General features: G+C 46.4%; 3 protein-coding genes across 3 annotated transcripts in view; 2 read left to right on the top strand and 1 right to left on the bottom strand.

Moving 5' to 3' along the window:
- Positions 1-23,022, top strand: part of LOC134840603 (uncharacterized) — a 476,174-nt gene that overhangs the window by 110,871 nt on the left and 342,281 nt on the right. The gene's annotated exons all lie outside the window — the stretch shown is intronic.
- LOC134840604 (large ribosomal subunit protein bL19m-like) overlaps positions 1-23,022 on the bottom strand; it is a 250,826-nt gene that overhangs the window by 137,076 nt on the left and 90,728 nt on the right. The gene's annotated exons all lie outside the window — the stretch shown is intronic.
- LOC134840011 (trichohyalin-like) lies at positions 3,849-17,459 on the top strand. Its single transcript, XM_063855638.1, has 7 exons — positions 3,849-3,963; positions 7,997-8,722; positions 10,703-10,867; positions 12,408-12,641; positions 13,677-14,059; positions 16,676-17,163; positions 17,411-17,459. The coding sequence occupies exons 1-7, from the start codon at positions 3,849-3,851 to the stop codon at positions 17,457-17,459; spliced, it is 2,160 nt and encodes a 719-aa protein (XP_063711708.1).

Below are 23,022 nucleotides of genomic sequence, written 5' to 3'. Positions count from 1 at the left end.
GTCATTGGACACCCATGTCTTGCTATCCACGTATTGATCAGGTGGTCGCATGTCTCTTCCGCCGAGGCCGTTATGCAGGGCACGGCCTCTGCATACTTCGTGAAGTGATCTATCATGACCAAGACTTGACTATAACCGCTGTCTGTCATGCATATCTTCTGGTGATCTATCTGCACCACCTCGTTGAATTCAGACGACTCAATTGATTGTAACGGAAATCGTAATTTCCTTGGGTCCTTTACCTGTTGGCATGACAAGCACGCTGTTACCCATTTCTCACATGCCTTTTTCATTCCAGGCCACTCAAAGCGCTTCAGTATCCTCTGATACACTTTGTCGATCCCTTGATGGCCCATCTGATCATGCGACCTGAATAATAATTCTGTTTGATAGAGTTGCGGCAACACTATCGCGTTAAACTTGTATAAGACTTTGTCTTCTTCTCTTCTCTTGCAAGCCACAATCCCGTCCTTGTTCAAGTATAATCTCCCTTCCTTCTGCATGAAGTATTGTCTCAGGATGCGATAACTATCTTCCTCGAGGTCCCCTTTATCCGGAGAACCATTCTCGATCCACCTTTTCAGGTTGCTTGTCATGCGATCATTTCTTTGCGCCCTCAGAAGGTCCGAGAGTCTGTATCTCGCCTTCAAGTATGTCTTCATGACCCTCATTTGACTATTCAGCTCGTTGGGTTGATGTGTGTCTTCCTCCATCTTAACGCACCAAATCTTCGCCAACGGTTGTGTCTCTTGTTCAAACGGCAGAAAATCAGTCCTGACTACCGCTTTCAGCGGCAATAGGCTTATCGAACGTTTCGATACCGCTATTGTCTCCAAGTCATCCGCTGCGTTGTCAAAGACTCTTTCGCTCGGTATCAGGTAGCGATCGCTGTCCGGATCCTGGTACACCTCTCTGTCCAGGTCTCTCGCCCGAGTTTCCACTAGTAGCGTGTGTATCGCCAGTTCTGACAGTTCTGATCCCGAGGTCGAATCCCTGTCTGAATAGGTGTTCATTCTTGAGCTTTCTGAATTATCATCCGTTGAAGGTGTTGTGCTGGAGACTGCACGCTCTTCCAGATCATGTCTGTACCTTCTTCGCATCCATCTGAACTCCCCGGACAAAACCTTGTTCTCTAGGTCCTGTTTCTCATCAGGAATTTTCTCGTCTATCTCGGACTCCCCGGACAAATTTTCTTGTGCCGGGTGTTGATCTTGTGATCTTTGATCTTTCTCCTTCTCCTTCTCCCCGGACAAATAGTCTTGCAGCAGATTTTGTTTTACAACTTCACCCTCTTCATCCCGGTCCACAAAGGTGACAGTTTTCTTTTGCTTGCCGCTCTCCTGTTCTTTTTGTCCGTAAGAAGTACTGGTTAAAATCTCTTGGGGTATTGAGGATACTAGTTGCTGAACTATTGTCCTACAATCCCTCTCGTTCTCTTCGTGTTGTCGTCTGGACGGCATGATCTTTACTTTCTCCCTGACTGTTAGCGATGCCACTGCTGCCGTCCACTCGGGGTCATCTCTGGTCACTTCTCTCTCTAACAATCCACCCAGCATCCGCATCACTTGTGGTGTGACTTGCACCGTTTTATCCAGTAATGAGAGGCTGTTTATATTCATGCGAGAGAGTTCTTGCTGGACCAGGTTCGAGCGCAGCAGCAAATCCAAAGGGATCGGGTCCCCCTTTGACAGGATCTTTATCTCAGCTGCTTTCTCTACAGGTAATTCAGGATGTTCTGGAATTGGATGTCCAGACTTATCCAACCATCTCGTTAAGGGAAGCGCTTCATAAGTTTCTTTGTCTAGAAACGAGAATCCCTCCTTTATTTCCGCCTGATTGGCTTGCTTCTGCTCCAACCTTTCATAGAACTCAATTTTCTTGCTGAGGCTATCAGCATTCTGGTGTTTCTCGCGCATCCTATGCTCGATTATCATATGGTAGCCATCCAACCTTACTATCCATCTACCAATATAACTCTGATCCATCGAGTAGGTTTTCAACCAGGATAACGCCCTGTTGTCCACGGGCAACTGAAGGGAGCGGGGAACTGTGCGAACTGAGCTCTAGGAATTCATACCTGAAAAGCAAAGAAAAACGATTGACCGATCCTCTTGTGGATTGGATCAAGCGATCCCGGTCTAACGAAAGGGGAACGGTTTCAGGCAGAATGGTTGAAACGAGAAGTCAAAAGACCTCAGAAGAGCGAAGAGAACCATTAGAAGTGGAAGTCAATACGGACCATGCCATGAATGACAACCAGGAAGTAAATGAACTGGAAGGGAGAGGCAGAAGGCTGGCGAGTGAATCTACCCCGGTAGAACAAGGCCATGATCTTGCCACTTCCACCGGGACATTGGATCGAGAAGAGATGTCGGAACTGTCCGACATCTCAACTGAGGTAGCGACAACGAGAAGATCTCCGACAGACAACACTATGATGGCAGGTGGAACTGGGAAACAAACAACGTCATCATCATTTTCAGAAAGAATGAAGAACACCTTCGGGAACATCTTTCCATTCAGCATGGGAGGAGGAGCAGGCAACGATGGTGAGTCCCAGGAGGAAGAAGATGAAGAGGAGCAAGGGGACTATGGATCTCAAGTCAGCCTCAATAGTTCAGTCCAAGAGAGTGAGGCACACGTCGGAAGAGAGACTGGAACCACGGACAAATTTGGTGTGGTGACAACAATAAGCAAAGAAGCAAACACACCAGGCCAGTCAAAAGACTTCACGATGAGGGCAAGTTCGGAGCCAGAACCTGGTGAGAATAGAACCAGAGGGCTCGGCAACGCGTCAAATGATCTTGAAACAAACAATGAAAAGACGTCGAGGCAGAGAGTCAAGGCCCGGATCTCGACAAGCACGAAGTTACCTGGGACCGACAGGGTTACACCACCACTAGTAACGCCACTGGTGGATAACGGGGCAGCACTAGAGGAAGCCTTAAACAACATAGTGGACAGTTTAGGAGAACAAAACGAGCAAATGTCAATAAGGATGAGTGAACTAGAAAGAGCAGTTCACATTGAGAGAGAAAGGCTGCGGGAAGAAATAAACCGCAACAGACAAGAAGTTGACAGGAGCGAAAGAGAGAACGGATGAACACATGACGAGGAACTTGTCGCGAATGACAAGAGAGGCGGAACAGAGGGAGTTACGCTTAAGAGCCGACATGGAGAAGTTGAGAATTCAGCAAGAGCAGTCTCTTGGGACTCTTGACACAAAGATAGATGCGATGATGGAGAGGCGAACCCAGGCTATCATGGATAGGTTGGACGGGCTACTAAGCAGCAAAAGTGGACCAAAAGATGGAGAACCGAATTCGGGAGGCCCCAGCAGGGAACCGAAGGTGAACTTCAATGAACATCAAAAGAGGAAGACGTATGGATCCACTAGAGGCAGGGGCAGTTCATCAGGCTATGCCACAAGGGATAATGGAGCATGGGGCCCGAACAATAGAGCAAGTTCAACGGGGAACAGACGAACCTCTAACGAACGACCAACGCAAGGCGCACAGGCGACTGGGAGAAGTGATTCCGGCAATAGGGGGCATACAAGCCCGAGGAGGGGTCACGTGGGCCAAGCGGGAAGTGCTCACGATGATTCGGATTGCAGGGATGCACCGCACACAGAGCCTTCGACGAGGTGTGAGGACACTCAAGCGGGACACTCAAGGGATGCTACGGCAATGGCCACAGCATTTGAACCCCTGAACAGGTCTCTGGAGACATTCCTGACGAGGTTATCTAAAACCAATGAACGCAGTGAAAAGTCCAGAAGAGTCTTTAAGAAGCCAAGATGCTACAAAGACGAAGCTGACGGCTGTATTGATACCTGGATAGAGGTAATGAAGCTGCATTTTGAGGAAGAGGACTTGTCTGAGAGACAGGAATTCAGCGCCCTCACCAGCAACTTAGAAGGGACGGCCCTGAACTGTGTCATGGCCAAGAAACAGTATCAACGTGACACTGCAGAGAAAATCTTCGAAATCTTGTTAAACCGTTTCGGATCAGGGGTGCAGGGGCACCAGGCGATGATGCGCTTCGAGAAACGGAGGCAGCGGGAAGATGAAACTATAGACAAGTTTCTCGATGATTTGGAAATGCTGAGAAGACGCAGCCAACCGGATGAGTCAAACCGAAGGATGAACCTGGCCGTAGCCTCAAAATTCATCGATGGTGTGAAAAACGATGAACTTCGTACGATGCTAGCAACGCATTACACACCACTATCAACTAATGCGCCAACACCGGAGGAGTTGAGGCTCAAATCGAAAGAGTATCTATTGTTGAAACCTCCTTCGAGATCTGGATATTACAAGAACAATTATGGCAATTTTAACAACGGACCAGCGAACCAAGGGAACAATTGATACAAACCGAGGGACGATATGGACAAGAGACGCTCTTGTGCTAATTGTAGTTCAACAGACCATCATGTGTCAGCATGCCCAGCTTATAAACAAGGCATGAAAGCAATAGGCTTTAGCCTCGAGGACGAAGATGCGTCAGAGTTGGAACATGAGGATTTCATGAGAGGAGTAATTGCGAAATTCGGCCCGAGGTGTTTCTTTTGCAACTTGGAAGGTCATTTTAAATCAGATTGTCCACAATTCTGGGATGCAGTGGCAGACATCAAGCATCCAAGGCATGAAGAAGCTTTGTCAGGAGTGAAAGCAAGCAAGGCTCGACTTTTGAACGAAGCAGAGGCACGCAGGAAGGACAAACCTCAAGAGCTGGCGGCAAAGTAAATGCAAGCGGTAACAGAAGAAGCACGTGAACCGGAACCAGCAACTGCGGCCGATGACTTCAAGATCGATTACAAGGCAGCCGCAAAGGACGCTCTAAATAGAGTACAACAGGAACTGGTGACGAAAGAGATCGAACAAAAAGTGAAACTTGAACTGGAGAATGAAAAGCTTCAGGAGCAACTGAATAGCTTCGAGGCAACGGAATTCGAGGAGACGAAAACACCAAGCAGCTTAGATATGAAACTTAAAGTGATCTCCGGTAAGAGGTTCGGCATGGCGCCGCAAGGAAAGAAGATACAGTCGATAATCTCAGTGGCTGGACACCAGGTAATAAGAAATCTGAGTGAACCATCAGAATTCACTTTAATGCATTTGGACACATATGCAGATTATCTGAGGCAGGTGGAGCCACGCACTGAGTCGAGAGCTGTGCGAGCACTACTAACGACTGGTGGCCCTCGCATGAAGAAACTTCATGGACGCTACTTGGAGGTCTATGGGCCGTATCAAATAATGCTGAACGTGGATGGAATCAGCATTTACACCAGGACTTACATAACAACAGATGATGACCAAATGGGGCAGATCTATTTGGGTGAAGAGGAACTCAAAGTCCGCAGGATAGGCCATGACGCCATGATGGAACAAGACGCGGTACATATTGGATATGAAGCAGATGTGACAGCACACCTGCTCGACACCAACGGAACAAAAATCGGAGTCACAGGGCTTCTGGACACAGGCGCGGTGGTGAGTGTGATGCCGATAAAGACCTGGGAAAGAATGGGCTTCACGCGGGAAGATCTGATTCCTACGAATCTCCGACTAGCCGCTGCAAATAGAGGAGCTATCTACGTAGCCGGAAGAACACCGGTGACGGTCCTTCATATGGGAGGACGGAACCTTTGGATGAGCTTTCTGGTGGTAGAGAATCTGGACGATGCCGACCAATTCATCTTGGGCAGAGATTTTGTCAGGAATTTTGACGTGATGATTGATTTGAACAACGGTCTGATACGGATTAGAAACCCGGACCGAAAGTATGTTAAGAGACCAATTAATAGGATAATAACAGACGAAAATAAGGTACCATTTTTTTTCGATAGAAAAGTAAAATTACAACCAGGACAAGCTGTGGTAGCGATTTTTAGAATGAGAAATTTAAATTCATTAAGTGATAGTAAACAGGTTTGCTTAGTACCGAATCCAAATAGTCAGAGTTCGGTGATTTTAGGCCGGAGCTTCTCGGTAACGCGAAACGGAATGTGTGTCAGTGTGTTGTTGAACACACTGGACACCACGGTTTCAATCCAGCGTGGAAAGAAGCTTGGTTACGCATTGCCGATGAGGACCGACTATGAAGAGACACAAAACTTGAAGAAATATAGTGTGAAAGACAGACGACGGCTTATCAAGCTGCTCGAATTTTCCGGAACGCCCCTCGTCATATGAATTAGAATCTGACAAACCGGTTTTGCCGGAGATAGAACATTTAAAAGGGAAAATAGGTGAGGGGGATTTCGAAAAATTGCGGGACCTCCTAAATCGGAACGCTGATGTATTTTCAAAACATAAGGCGGATATTGGTTGTTGTAATTTCGTCGAACACGAAATCGAACTAGAAGATGGCGCCGTACCCCATAGGGAAGGCGCAAGGCGAATGACGCCGCAGAAATCGGAAGCGTGCCGAGCAGAAATTGAAATGTTGCTTGAATACGACATGATAGAACCCTCGAAATCGCCGTGGGCTTGCGGGGTAGTAATGGCGAAAAAGAAAGGGGGGCAGCTTAGGTTTTGTTGCGACTTTCGTTACTTGAACGCGGTAACGATCAAAGATGCGTACCCGATACCGCGAATAGACGAGAGCCTATCTAAACTTGGTGATGCCAAGTTCTTCACCACACTGGACTTAGGTTCTGCCTTCTGGCAGGTCCCTCTGCGAAAGAAGGACAGAGAGAAAACCGGATTTGCCTGCGAATTGGGGTTGTACCAGTGGAAGAGGATGCCCTTCGGCTTGTGCAATGCAACAGCAACTTTTCAAAGGCTGATGGCTCAGGCTTTGACAGGAGTGACCAAAAAGTACGGGAATCTCTTGATGTGCTACGTGGATGACGTAGTCATAGCGACACCGAGCCTAGAGGATCACATTGATCGGCTCGATGAGGTCTTCGGATGTATGAAAAGAGCAGGCTTGAAATGCAAACCATCGAAATGTGAAATCCTTAGGGATTCGATCAAGTACCTGGGAAGAATGGTGGACAGGCATGGTGTGAGGCCAGATCCGGACGCAGTAGAGGCCGTGCTGACATGGAAGGCTCCGAGAACGGACACACAGCTAATGAGCTTCCTGGGGTTTGCCAATTACTACCGAGAATTCATTAAGGGATATGCGGACAAAGTGTATCCGATGCAGAAGCTGATGCGCAACAAAGGGAAGAAGTTCGAATGGAACGATGAAGCACAAGTTGCTTTCGAGAACATAAAGCGGGAACTGTGCGAAGCGCCAGTGCTGGGCATGCCTACAGAAAAGGGCATGTATGTTCTCGACACAGATGCATCGGTGGTGGCCATCTCAGGAATCTTGCATCAAGAGCAAGAATGGAACGGAAGAACAGTTCTCCGTCCCATTGCATACGGCAGCAAGGTCCTGTGTGACACAGAGATGAAATATGGCGCACCAAAAGCAGAAATGTTTGCAGTAGTCACCTTTGTGGAAAAGTACCGTGCATACTTGGGGAGCGCTCCCTTCAAGTTGCGCGTGGACAACAGGGCATTATCCTGGTTGAAAACCTACTCGATGGATCAGAGTTATATTGGTAGATGGATAGTAAGATTGGATGGCTACCATATGATAATCGAGCATAGGATGCGCGATAAACACCAGAATGCTGATAGCCTCAGCAAGAAAACTGAGTTCTATGAAAGGTTGGAGCAGAAGCAAGCCAATCAGGCGGAAATAAAGGAGGGATTCTCGTTTCTAGACAGAGAAACTTATGAAGAGCTTCCCTTAACGAGATGGTTGGATAAGTCTGGACATCCAATTCCAGGACATCCTGAATTAACTGTAGAGAAAGCAGCTGAGATAAAGATCCTGTCAAAGGGGGACCCGATCCCTTTGGATTTGCTGCTGCGCTCGAACCTGGTCCAGCAAGAACTCTCTCGCATGAATATAAACAGCCTCTCATTACTGGATAAAACGGTGCAAGTCACACCACAAGTGATGCGGATGCTGGGTGGATTGTTAGAGAGAGAAGTGACCAGAGATGACCCCGAGTGGACGGCAGCAGTGGCATCGCTAACAGTCAGGGAGAAAGTAAAGATCATGCCATCCAGACGACAACACGAAGAGAACGAGAGGGATTGTAGGACAATAGTTCAGCAACTAGTATCCTCAATACCCCAAGAGATTTTAACCAGTACTTCTTACGGACAGAAAGAACAGGAGAGCGGCAATCAAAAGAAAACTGTCACCTTTGTGGATCGGGAGGAAGAGGGTGAACTTGTAGAACAAAATCTGCTGCAGGACTGTTTGTCCGGGGAGAAGGATAAAGAGAAAGATCAAAGATCACAAGATCAACACCCGGGACAAGAAAATTTGTCCGGGGAGTCCGAGATAGACGAGAAAATTCCTGATGAGGAACAGGACCTAGAGAACAAGGTTTTGTCCGGGGAGTTCAGATGGATGCGAAGAAAGTACAGACACGATCTGGAGGAGCGTGCAGTATCCAGCATAACACCTTCGACGGATGATAATTCAGAAAGCTCAGGAAAGAACACCTATTCAGACAGGGATTCGACCTCGGGATCAGAACTGTCAGAACTGGCGATACACACGCTACTAGTGGAAACTCGGGCGAGAGACCTAGACAGAGAGGTGTACCAGGATCCGGACAGCGATCGCTACTTGATACCGAGCGAAAGAGTCTTTGACAACGCAGCGGATGACTTGGAGACAATAGCGGTATCGAAACGTTCGATAAGCCTATTGCCGCAGAAAGCGGTAGTCAGGACTGATCTTCTGCCGTTTGAACAAGAGACACAACCGTTGGCGAAGATTTGGTGCGTTAAGATGGAGGAAGACACACATCAACCCAACGAGCTGAATAGTCAGATGAGGGTCATGAAGACGTACTTGAAGGCGAGATACAGACTCTCGGACCTTCTGAGGGCGCAGAGAAATGATCGCATGACAAACAACCTGAAAAGGTGGATCGAGAATGGTTCTCCGGACAAAGGGGACCTCGAGGAAGATAGTTATCGCATCCTGAGACAATACTTCATGCAGAAGGAAGGGAGATTATATTTGAACAAGGACGGAATTGTGGCTTGCAAAAGAAGGAAGGAAGACAGAGTCCTGTACAAGTATAACGCGATAGTATTACCGCAACTCTATCAGACAGAACTATTATTCAGGTCACATGATCAGATGGGCCATCAGGGGATCGATAAAGTATATCAGAGGATCCTGAAGCGCTTTGAGTGGCCTGGGATGAAAAAGGCATGCGAGAAATGGGTGACAGCATGTCTGTCATGCCAACAGGTCAAGGATCCTAGGAAGTTGCGATTTCCTTTGCAATCGATCGAGTCGTCTGAATTCAATGAGGTGGTACAAATAGATCACCAAAAGATATGCATGACGGACAATGGTTACAATCAGGTGCTGGTCATGATAGATCATTTTACGAAGTATGCAGAGGCCGTGCCCTGCATAACTGCCTCGGCGGAAGAGACATGCGACCACCTGATTAATACATGGATAGCAAGACATGGTTGTCCGATGACGTTTCAATCGGACAATGGAACAGCTTTCGTAGGAGAGCTTACGAAAGAGCTTATGAGACGCTCACAGGTCGCTCAAGCTCACTCCACGACGTACCACCCTCAGACGAATGGTTTAGTGGAAAGACAGAATAGGACGTTAGTGTCGATGCTGAGAGTATACTGTTCCAGGTATATGACCGATTGGGACAGATACCTTCCACAGGTGATGGGGGCATATAACAGCACGCAACACTCCACCACTGGAGTCAGTCCGCACATGATGCTAACTGGACACGAAAAGTCTTTACCCTTAACCTTCTTCTACCCAGAATATGAGGGGAAAAAAACATCCCCACAGGTCTACGTGAGGGATGTGATCAGACGCCAACAGGAGTTGAACGACTTGTGTAGACGAAACACTCAGCAGGCACAGGCAAGGCAGAGGAAAAGATTCGACAAGAAAGCAGCTGGTGCAAAAGCTTACTCGGTGGGAGACTACGTATGGGTATTTCAGAACGTCATACCACCGAAAGGGACAAAGAAGCTTCTGAAGAAGTGGAGGGGACCCTTCATGATTACAGAGGTGCACCAAGAGGGACGCTTTTATAGACTGAGTACTGGCCGAGCCGCCCACTACGAGAACATCAAGCCACACAATCCATCGACAGAAGATTGGTGTATACCTGCAGACATGGAAGAAGGGGATTATCTAATGATGGACCCTGCTTGTGAGGTCAATGAAAAAGGCACCAGGGAGAAGAACGATTGAAACGAAGTCGTAGAGGAAGGTACGGATACACCGTTGGACCTGGATCCAAACGAACAGATCGAAGCGGACGATGAAACCTTACCCTACGCAGAAGAAGATTGGCAGGATCCCGAACAAACAGAGGTTCCCAAGAACTTGGAAGTAGACCTTCCGTTCACGATGCAGACTCGTCAGAAGGACGGGAGGAGACCAAGAAAGAAGTACAATCCTTACGGTGACGACTTTGTAGTGGATAGGATAGATCTAAAGAAAATAGTGGAGGAAGTAGTGGGTTTAGAGGAAATAACTGTGTCACAAGACATTGACATAGTCAATGATCACAACGATGAGTGGGTTGACGACTGGTCGAAACCGGAGGTAGAATTTGACGATGAGCAACAGCAGTCATATGAACAAGACCAGACGAACCTGCGTGTCCTAGAGTGGCTGAATGACATGACCTCGGATCCAGAGAAGACCAGCGTCAAGATTCAAGATGTAGATCGTGAAAGCATGAAATACATCAAGACTGAACGAGACGATCCTTACTGGGCTGCCCAGGAAGGACGTTTATTCATTCCAGCTTCAAATCTTGACTTAACACCCGGTATGCGATCGACGGGGACGCCGATGGATATTTTTGTCCGGGGAGTGGGGGTAGGACTTACCCACACTGAAAACTTGATAATAAAAAAATTGAGAGTAGCAAGAGAAACAGGAGACGTAGAAGCAGAAACAGGCGAAGAACCTAAGAAACCTGACATAGGCAGGGTAGTTGAGTCATATTTTAACTTACCAAATGAATATTCGAGTAACATAGTACTAACAGATAGTGATTTCATACTCACAAACAGAACATGTGCGATAGCGATCACCGCAGACATGAGTTTTAGGACGGCGCTAGCGGCGGATTTTAAGAGAGAATACAAAAACGTGGAATTCCTTTGGAAGCAAAGACCAGGGATAGGGGGCGTAGCAGCCTTACCCCCGGCGGTGTCGCAGATACCGGGAAAGTACTTATGCTTCTTGGTAACGAGGGCGACAGAGAAGCAGCACGTGGACCCGGAAAATCTAGTCTTGTCTTTGACGAGGCTGAGGGACTTCCTTGTGGAAATGGACGTGAAGGAACTAGGGGAAGACTGCATCCTCGGGAATTGTACGCGCTCGTACACGTGATATTCTCTGATACGAACATACAAGTGTATCTACATAAGAAATATTACTTAAGTATAGGCTGAGTGATGAGCGAGAGGGTGTTAGGCCAAAGACCAAGTTACATGTAATATGTGATATATGTGACATGTGTGTTATGTTATGTTATGTTATGTGTTATTATGTGTTAAGTTATTAAAATCATGGGTAAGTAGGGGTTAGTGACCATGAATAACTAAATAACGATTTTGGGAATAGATCCAAAGTTTGGACTGTCCAATCTTAGGTCGTATTCCAAAATTTTAGAAACCAATTGATTTTAATAAATTTTAGGATAAATATCTTTTTATCTGAACTGTCTTTAAGCAAATTTTAACGATGTATGTTAAGGTGAAATTGACAAGTGTGACATTCGTGATTTCTTTTCCAGATCCTGATTGATCATTTAAAATTACTCACTTGAGTCAAGTTATCAAATCGAATCAAATCAAATTTGGAAAGAACAAGTATGGACAATTTCAACCTGGAAGAATTGATGGACCTGGCAGAGGCATATGTGGGACCGATGGTAGATGCGATCTATCGTCGGCTGATCGAACGAGACTTCGCTCTGGAGGACCCAGAGGTGGTCATGTTGCTGACCGCCCTGATCAACATCTTGGGGCACGACAACCGTGGGGACCGCCCCACGGAAGTCCTGTTGATGGCAGCATATGGAGAAAGAGGAGTACTAGACCGCCCGAACATGAGAGTGATGAGGTGGAGAAACGGGGCTCTCTCAGGGAGTGACTTGGCGAATGAGCCTGGGTTGGGAAGTTCTAGGACTTACCAACCAGGTGAGATGCCAATGCCCTCTAAGCCTAAACCAGGGCTGACGAGAATGCATAGGGAGATGAACAGCGAGGCGACCTCGTCTGGTTCACCACTGAGAGCAGCTGTGCCACCAAAAAGGGCGAAAGTAACGCAGAAGGTTCAGACGAACCAAACCATGCAAGATCTGGACGAGATGAACGATCATCTGAAAAGAACGGAGAAGGAGTTGGACGATATGACGAAGACCATGCTGGCGATGGAGGAAGATCGAGACATGTGGAGAAAGTTGTTTGAAGACTGCAACAAAAAGCAGGGTCAAGAGATCGAACGCTTGAGGCAGGAATACAAAGAGCGATCGGATCAGGCGGCGTTGACCACAGCCGTGGAGAAAGTGATACCTGCAAGGGATATTCCTCGTGGGCAGTCCCCGATGGAGCTCTTGACACCTCGAGAAATGAGTCAAACAACGGAGACACGGCTTCCAGCAGAGACGAATCGAGTAACAATCCCGGATCCTAGTGACACCTTGGGTCATCCCGTCGTAGAACAGACAGTGAGAAGACTGATAGAGACAGCTGGACGATTGGTCGCTAACAAGAACGCACCAGGTTCCGGGGTGACTGCACCCTATGGAACGATTGACGATACGGGCAGAGTACAACTCTCCCAGACAGTAATCAGACAAGGGATAAGTGACGTGACGCCACTCAGGGGGAGTTCGAAAATCACAGAGAGAAAAGTAAGGAAGATGCCAGCGAAGAAAGTATCTCGCATAATAGACGTGCAGAAGAATAATCAATTGAAGTATAGTTTCACGGGAGTTCCGGAGACAGATCCGAGAGCCTGCTTCAATCGAGCTACCTGGAGCCCGGCTGTGAACCTGCAGCAACCACCACTCGGGACATCACACCTGATATTGGGAGATAGCTTAGTCCGAGTGCTAACGAATTTGAGGACCTCATGGGTCACCACGGTGATGGCCTTTGGAGGCGCGACAATTGCCCAATTATACCGGATGGTGGAGCTGATGAATCCCGGGAGGATACCCAGTGTGATGATATTAGTTGGGACGAATGATATCTCCAGAGGATCAGACGAGCAGGAAGCACTGTGGGAATCAATGATGGTGTGTTTGTTCACCACTCTCTGGCAGAAGTTCAGTTGCGCGGTACTGACCGTTTGCACGGTGCCAATGAATGCAAGAAACCTGACAGCATCAGGAAGAAGGCACAACGAGGGAGTCATGAGATGGAACAACATCTTAAGAAACCTAGCAAATCGAAATGCCGGAAGAATGATCCTTATGGACATTGAACACGAATTGAGAGCCATGGAGCAAGCCAGACTGACTTCGGATGGCATCCACTTTGACACGATCGAGGGACAAGCTTGGTTGAATCGAGTCTTCCAAGAACGGTTGGATGAGTTGGAAGCAGAACTCTCTGACACAGGAGTACTGAAGGAAGAGGGAAAGGTGAATGATACGGTGATCACCACTTTTGTGCCTCCTAACCTGGAAACGCGTTTGGGTACAGTCCCAGCCGCAATAAATTACCGGCAGCAAAGCTCCAGCGAACCAGGTCGAAGAACAGACGAGCAGTATCGGTTGGGAGAAGCACCGACGAGGAGGACAATTCATCCTAGGAGAAGGATAGGACCCGTCAACCAACCAAATGAAGGAGTAGCAGGCACGTCCAGATCAGACACTAGATCGGAGACAACGAGTAGCAGTCGAGAGGAGAGACCGAACAGAGGCTCATTGTTATGGTCGAGACCCATGCCGTCTCCCTGGCACATATACAAAGAAGAACTGATGAAGCTGGACCTGCAGAAAGTAAGCTTCATTGAGGATGCAAGGAGGATGCTAAATGGAGCGACGCTATCCGTCAGCAGATTATACTCAATAACCGGCGTAGACTGGTTGATAGCCGCTAGCATAAATTTCAGCTCCACGACAGCCTTAAGATTTGCTGACTTGGAGGGACTGCCCTCCAATAACACAATGGGACCTGTGAATGCAAGACCGTTGCAGGATGTCAGATTGAACCATGAGGAGAGGAATCGTGAGGAAAGGCCAGGAAGATTCCTGACGGCGAGAGCGCCAATTGGACAACACGTGAAGATATTCAGGCAACTGACGACACCACCTAGTCATGTGAAGGAAAGAGTGTACCCAAAACAAGTGAACCAAGATGGTGATGCCCAGAGATATGGCGGATTGACAGCAATAAAGAAAGATGAGAGCATCTTCGCCGCCTACGACAAAGCAGAGATGAGAAAGGCCAAAATCATGGTAGTAGCGAATTCAGAGTTCGTGTACACCTCTAAGTCTTTGTTTTGGCCGGAAGTCATAATGCTGGCCGCAGTTGACCTAGACCTATTGCAATCAGTGTCATTGGCTATAGGGGTACAAAGGCAGACAGAAATGAACCCGATAACGATTGTGTTTGCTGGCATTAATGACCATCTACATAGTAGAGGTTTTCTGAGCAGGCTCAGAGATCCTGCAACGGCAGAAAACGCAGTATGGCCAGCGATAAAAGACATCTTGGAGTCGATGGGTGAAGTGGTGGATGCGACGAAGGAGGGATCATTCAATAAAGTGACGTTGAAAGTAGTATTTGCGTTGTCTCCGGGATATGCACATCTCCCGGATGGACTGAAATTTGTGTATGCGATGGTAGCCTTACTTTCGGAAGGAAAATATGATGTAATCATATCAGCCCCGAATCGCATGATTGAAGTGGAGAACCTGAGGCCACTCAAGACTGAACTGCCTGCAGTATGGTCAGATATCTCAAACGCGATGAGAGGATTTAAGGACCACGCGCTACACATGTTGGTGTTGGACGAGGTGCTGGGGTTGGAACTGTCCAACTTCAGTAAACAACTCAAATTGAAACCAGGAATAGATGACGACCATCGAGTGATCACGGCAATGTCCAACGACTTGTGGTTCCGAGCAATGGAAGTGGCGAGTGAAGGCACGAGAAGAAAGAATTCACTGGAGACCAGAGCTCAACTGGAGGCGATGGTTCTGAAAACCAAGCCGGAAGCAAACCAGTGGCTACACCTAAATCCAAGAGTAGCGGCATTGGGTGCTGATGCTTTTCAGCAAGGCCCAGTGATGATCACTAGGATACACGCCTACTTGTTGAAGGAGGTGAACCTGGCGGAAAATGCCGGAGAAAAGACCGCGGAGTTCGTGAACAGAATGTGTCAAGTTACTCTGGAAACCTTCTTGATCCAGGAAGTGAGAGGACAGGAGGGATTTGAAAGGACAGACAGCATGCTAGAAGGGTTGGGAGCCGGATGGACCGCGTCCTTCTTGGCAAAAGTATACCCGAAAGTCTCGCACTATTTGATAAAGGAATTCCTCCAAGCAGTGGTGAAAGTATCTATAGTGGAATTAATAGCCTTGTTCGTGACATTTGGAGCGGAGAATTTCGTGAAAGGACCGGCGATACTGCTTACGGATGGAATACAGAACCTGAGACTAGATGGACTTCTGACATTGATCGCAATAACCCACGGAAACTTGGCAGGACTAATGAAACTGACACGTTGTCCAGAGCAGATGAAAGAGAAAGTGAGGAATCTGGATATGCAGAAATCCACGGACTCGTGGAACAAAATAAGAGACCTGAGACACACTCTGATCCAGTATCTCTTGCAGCAAAATCGCTTTGGAACAGGAGAAGACGAGACAATTGAAAAGGAAGAAGATGTTAGACGACATGTTGGAGGCATGCCGCTATTAACAGATTTGAGCTTAGCTATGAGGACTGATCCCTTGGCGCTGATCAGAGGAGTCACGGAGTTCGTGACAGTGATCTACGGACCAGCAGTCACCTTTGCGTTCCCTGACGTTAAAGTGGAAGCATATAGGAGGTCGGTGCTGCACCTGAACCTCATATCGGCAGTGGACGGTAGTACTCTGAACTGGTGTGAGCAGCAGGCACTGCGGGAGCTCATGAGTGAAGATCTGTTATTTGCGAAAATATCGGAGCCGGAAATGACGGTCATCAATTTTGACGATCACTTCTGTGACCGCATGGGAGAAGTAGAAAGAGGACACATCGAGGTGTTTCCAAAGCTTTGGAATCTAAGGCCCTACGACAAAACGAATGGTGAAATAACCAGAGTGCCTCGTCTCACAGCAGCATATCACAAGGTGAGAGAAGAGACGAAGGACTGGGGCGATTACAAGAAGCTACCGGAAGCAATCCCTGAATTCCCTCTGGTAAGAAGGATGTTGCTCGGAGCAGTCTCCGTAGTACAAACTCCTAGGTTGAGAGCATTCGAGACCAATGAAAGGAGAGTAGGGAATTTCTCGGCGACGATGGATACATACTTCGTGGGGAGAAATGCCGCCGTGTTACAGTACACACGATTTGCGCACACGGATCAAGCAACGAGAAGGCGAATAAGCAACGCTGCTACTCCCAAGCCTGGAAGATTTGATGAGGAGTGGGAGGCACTAGGCTTAGCTCCAATGAGGATGAGAGGCAGGACTGAATTGCCTGAAGCCTCAGTGATCCTGACCAGTGTGAGAAAAGAGATGAAGGTTCCGGGAGTATTGCAGACGAGAATCTTCCTAGCACCCTTTGGCTGCGAAGAAATCAAAGTGGTCCATGGAGAAGAGGAAGATAAGTCGGCCGGTACATTGCTCATACCGAGATTCCAGGAAGAAGCCGACAAAGGTGAACAAGGACCATCGGGCTCGAATAGAGACAAGTCAGAAGAAGATGACGGACAGGGGAGAAGCCGCCAGACTGAAGAACCCATGCAACAAGATCAAGCTGGTGGGGAAGACGACAGAGCATCGATAGGAGGAACCTCCAGCCTGGATTTCAACATCTTCAGTGATCTTGAAAACAATGCGGATACGTTGGAAACGACTGAGCTGGACGAAGGCACCTCGACACTGGAGCCTCCGTCAGCCTTTATGGAAATGAAACGGAATTTGCCGGAGAGCTGCTCTCCTGGCAATTCAAGAAATAAAGATCAGAGAATCCTCATGGAATCACCTCGGAGGAGAAGAATAGAGGCTTCAGCCAGAGTACCTTTCTTGGGAACGCTGCCCGAAGAAGAATGGGAAGTACATCACCGAGACCACGAGAGTAGGACGGGATGTAAGCTGGATAGAGTGGCGTTCATGGAAGAAGTCTGGACTGTGATTCAGAGCTATGGGACCCAGTCCATTCTCAAAACAGGTCTCAATCAACCCTTAATGAGGGAAGTACTTGACAAACTCGATGAGTGTGAAGGGAGACTGAGTGAGTTATTGATCGACTCAGCCACTGATGAGAGTGAAGCAAATTCTCCCATCAAGATGACACCGCAGGACAATGAAGGAGAGGTGATGTATCTGTCAAGAACCAGGAGAGGGACGATACGATCGAAAATGGTGATTGATAAAATCAACGCGATGAAAATGAAGTTAGGTAGCAGAGTGATACCGAGGAGGATTGGAAAGACGAAAGTAGATTCGGAAATATCGATGAAAGCTGGCAACTCAGCGAAAAGAAAACGAGTCGAGGAAGTCATGGATTTGGGGCAAGGTGATTATCAATTGTCTGGCACAGATAGAATATTAACTGATATAGCGATGGTGCCACCCATTCTCATGGCGGGAATAAAGTCAACCGGCTATAAATCCAAAAGGAGTGACCGCACTCTGACTGGAGCGACTTTAGAAATGGAAATACTCAGTCAATGTGGAGAGAGTAAAATGAGGGATTTCAAGCCATCTCCCATGAATCATGGAAAGGGAAGTGTTGCCGGACAACTAACACCAGTGGAGTACAACAGACTAACCGTGTCTGAAACAGTGTCGATAGATGAACCCACCGGTGGATACATGGAAATGTTGGAATATCGAAACTCGGCTAGAGGGCATGTAATGGCCCTGGAAGAAGAAAAAGCCATGGAGGGTTATCTAGAAGCAATGTTGCAAGGCACCACCCTCAAGCAGAAGGCGTACGGAACTTTGGCGTCGTCTGACGTACAGGCGGAAACAATCGAGCAGTTGGTGAGCCTTCCATGGAAAGCAGTAGTATTGAAGTACTTCGAAGAAGAAATGAGGACTACGCCGAGAATACATGCTCTCGTGGCAGTACCTTACGTAAGGACAGAGTTACAACTCAGGTTTGCCTGGTGCATGATGGGACTGACTCGCGAAGAATACGACTCGGAAGAAAGGAAGAGGTCAAAAGAAGAAAAGGTGTTCCTTATGACAAATCTGAGGGATCTGATAGTCCAGGAGGGAGCAGCAGTAGCGTGTGCGAAGCGGAGAGATGCTCTCTGTTTCATTCGATTCCTGATAGAGCAGATTTCAGTACCTGCATTAAGCAGTTGTGTTAGAATGTTGAGGGAAGGCGATGAACGAACGAAAGCCTTGTTCTTGCTGGCATTGCTGGACATGCAGCAAAGTAAACCGATGAGGGTGAACATGAAAGAACCTGAAGAACTGGAACCCATGAAAAAGATAGATGAGATCAGGAGATTCTCAAACAAGGAGCTGAGACTCACTAAAGAATCTATGGGAGCATTGCCGAAATCCAGTGAATACTGTGGACCGATCAAGAAGAAGTCATATAGCTACGTATCTGGGATCATAGGGATAGCGTACAATCCTTTCCTGAGTGAAGACATACGTGATTGCTTCTTTGATTATGAGCAGGCGGTGTTACTAAGATTCTGGACGTCCAGAATTGTAACAATCAAGAGCGTTAACCATCCACAGGCTAAATTGGGACTGGTCTTGGAAGAAGAGGTGACTGCACCTTCAGTACCAAAATCCGACAAGAGAGTGGAGTTTGGGTTGGGATTCTCAGACGAATTACTGAGAACGAGCCTGATGGCAGTGTGGGAATTGATGAAGCCATCATGGTGTCCTAGTCCCAACGCTGACTCAATATTACGTGCGACACAAGACGTACAGAGGGAACTGAGTGCAGACTGTAACCTGCGTGACCTTAACATCATATATAATGTGATGATAACAGCCTCTAAGAGCAACGGAGAAGATAAAGTGGAGTTGCCTGGCTGGGGACCAGAAGACTGGGTAAAACCTGGTAGCTGTCTGGCGGAAGTCTGTGGACTGGAGGGTCATGTTTGTGGAAGTTTAGACTGTGTGAAAACCCTGGAGAAGCAACATAAGCAATTGACAGTATTGTTTGGAAATGTAGTGATGAAAGCAAGAACGGAAACGGAACTGGTAGCAGATTGCCATGGAGGAACTGATGTGAATCTAGTGACTGCACTAGGATTCTACAGCATGTTTGGTTCTTTAGAGTCACTATTGAATCTAGAACAGAAACATGAGATGGTCACGGCCATCAGCGTAGAAGTATTCCCAGGAGTTCTGCAGACTGAGCAGAAATACATAGGAAAATGGAGGGAGGCAATTGAAACAGAAATGAACATCAGACACAGCGAAACTTATTGTAGACCAGCAGGAGCACGATATTTGGTGGGTTCAACATTGGCTCCAATGTGCAAGAGCAGGTATCCTGTACATTTCGTAGCTGTGGACGTGAAGAGTACAAGAACGATTGTGGATCAAGCCTTTTCAGTGCCGAAGTGCGTGAGGTTGGCAAGAATGTCTGAAAAGTCTTACGAGTTACTGTGTAAGATTTTCTCAGCAGTTCCAGAGAGAACCAAAGAAGAGTTGGAGTCAATATTGGGAAAGAAGTTCATGGGATATGTGAGCGGGAACTTCAGTGACTTTGAAAAACAGAAGCAGAGAGGATCAATTGTCACAGATTACAATGCAGTAGATGAGAATGATGAAATCCACCGAGTGATGATGGAAGTGGAACCATTGCTGGAAGCTTCGGGAAAACGTAATTGGAGGAGCATCATGTTGACGCATGATGAGTTTCCTTGCCGCTGCTTGTTGCAGACCTGGTGGTATCCCAAGCGTAGTAATCTGATGTTGATCTGGGACTCTGGAGAGCTGCTCTCCATGGGTTTACCAGATTCATCACAGCCCGTAACAATAGTGATAGTGGGAGTTATGATGGCGATACGATGGCTGGAAGCTCATGTGAGAGAAAACAATAGACAGGAGGCACCGACGAGAGAACAATTGCAGAAATTAGATTGTCTAAAAGATTTAGATCTTTTTGAGACAATGTGTAAAGTTCTGAATATTCCGATGGAAGTGAAGAAGATATGGGCGAGAAAACGATTGATGCCATGGTTCAGAGCTAACATGACTGCGTGGTTGTACGAGTATGCGAAAAAGCATATGTCGAAGCATGGCAGAGTGTACAGTGAATATCAGCTGGACATTGGGGCAGGAGCTTTCAAGCGAGCTTTCGTGACTCATCGGAATGCAGTGCCCACCGCTGTGAAAAGGATTTCCAGAACGAGTGAGCGTAGTGGAAATGAGAAGGCAGAGATGCTGAAAGAAGATCTGGAGAGAAACGTGACGTTGTGTCTCCACAACAGCTTCTGTAGAAACAGAGAATCCAATGTGGATCCCCTACCTTGTTGTAAACAGAGGGTAGAAGAGCAGAAGTGTTGGAGGACGGCTTCCAACAGCGTCAGGATAGTCAACGACGTGCTACAAGACACGGAAACCGAAAGCGCGGAGTCAGCATCGCAGGAGGAGGAAATGAAACATTGATGAATGGTCGAGAAAACAAGAGGCAACAAGAAAGAAAATTAGAAGAATTTAGAAGTTTTAGAGCTTCTAAACGACGAAAAAAGAAGAGAACAAAGAAATGATGAAGAAGAGTTAAAACTCAGAATTGTTTTATGTGTGTGAAAAACTCAAGTGAGAAACCAAGCAACCAAGTTGTAATTGAAAACTGAAACATTTTGTTGAGTTCTGAAATTGTTGCATTTATAAATTTGCATTTTGATTTTAGCAGAAGTGGCTTTAGAGACACTTATTATTTATTTAGAAAGGCTTAAGAAAAGAGTATATTTAAATATTCCAGCCTGCATGATTGTTTTTAATCACTTAAGAAAACTGATCACTTTGTGGTGACATGAAAGACTTGAGTAATCTCTTGAAGAGGGAGGTTGGTACATTGTTCTTTCTAACCACAAAGTTTCTTAGTTTTAGTATTCAGGACAATAAACAAGCAAGATTTCCGAAGGGAAGGAGCCTAGTAGGATAATTTTAGCTTGTTGGTTGGCAGGACTGTCCTGCAAGCCAACACCTTTTAAATCTAGGAGAAAAAGTTTCAATCGGGACATAGACACTGGAAGTCAGAAAACATGTTTTATCTTAGGTCATATTCTCAATGTGCAGATTAATGAAAGAATTTGAAGGCTATAGTGATGTAGTATGATGCCATTTATATTCTGCAGTGATTTGATATGACGTGGATAAAAGTAATTCCGTGCATTTTGTAAATTCTGTTCGATGGCACTGTAACCATTTTATGAACATTGCGCGATTCAATGAGGACATTGACCGGACTGTCCGGGGAGTATGTGACATTCGACCAGAATGGCCAAAATGCAGTCTCTGCAAAATTCGGGATTTTAGCAGCAAGCCTTCCGAATTGGCGATTTAGCACGAATAAGGACGTTATTTGAATGATTGGCCAAACGGTGAAGGCTAGAAGATTCTGGAATTCTAAATTTTAAAAATTCGAATTATGACGTCATATTTCTGAGAAACGTCAGAAACGGCCATTTTAGCTAAAATAGAAAAAGAAAACAGAACAACTTTTATCTGCGATTACGAACAGTACGAAATCGAGACTAAAAATCAACAAAGAACTACCGAACAGCAGAGGACGTTCCGAGTTGCAACTATTGTGCTGTTACAATAGTTGCAAGGCCGTTGCGAGCAACGGTGAAGGGTGAAAACCAGCCCTCCGAGTTAGTGTGAACTCGACATTAAGAAGCTTGATTCGCCGGATTCAGGAATCCGGAAGGGTCTCGGGACGTGAACTTTCATGAACTTATATTGAATTTTAGCATCCGTCATGTCCTGACTTGAATTTAACTGATATTTAGATTCGTTTTGACAGTAATGAGGAGCTAGAAGTAGGGGGGGAAGGGTTGATCCATCTTCGATGGAGATGATGATTTTTATCTACTGAACAAAAACAATAGTAATATAATAAGTAGTAGCCCTGTTTTTAGGAGTGACCTCGTGGTCTGGGGATACTGAGACCCAGCCATGAGCTCACTATTTTTGCATGTAATCTAGTTAATTTGGGTGTTTTGACCGAAGCCGGAGAGCAGTAACGTTTTTGTCGACCCGATGTTAGAAAAGACCACCGAAAAGTACTGGCTTGGTAGAGACGGTGAAAAACATGCGAAGCTCTGTTTGGACGCTAGCCAGTCGTCTTAAGACTTAGTTTTGTTATCCGTCGATATGTATCTTCCGGGCGAATGTTACACAGCTTTTAATGGGAGGTGTAGAGATGAATTGGTTTTTCCAACGTCAGATTTTGATGTTGCGTAGACTGTTGAATATTGTAACAGTTGTTTTGCTAATTTATCAAATTCATCTTGTGTGATTTGTGAGTGTTGAAAATTAAACATTATTAAAAAATTTTGTTGTTCTTTTGTGTAATTTGTTATATTGAATGTCGGTTTAAAATATGGTGTTTTTGTGAATTAATCTGTATTTCTTTTTTCCTTACTTATTATATTATTTGTGGATAATTCTTCATCAAGAATTGTTGATTGACAAATATCTAATAGTTGTAATATATTATTTACTCGATAGGCTACTTCAATTATAGGTGAAATTGTAGCATTTGTTTCGCAATATCCTAAAAGTCCTGAGGGTAATGTTATTTGATATGGTGTATTGTT

The sequence above is a fragment of the Symsagittifera roscoffensis genome, chromosome 2, assembly GCF_963678635.1.
Source record: "Symsagittifera roscoffensis chromosome 2, txSymRosc1.1, whole genome shotgun sequence".
Lineage (NCBI taxonomy): Eukaryota > Metazoa > Xenacoelomorpha > Acoela > Convolutidae > Symsagittifera > Symsagittifera roscoffensis.
This window is presented reverse-complemented; position numbering and strand designations above follow the sequence as displayed.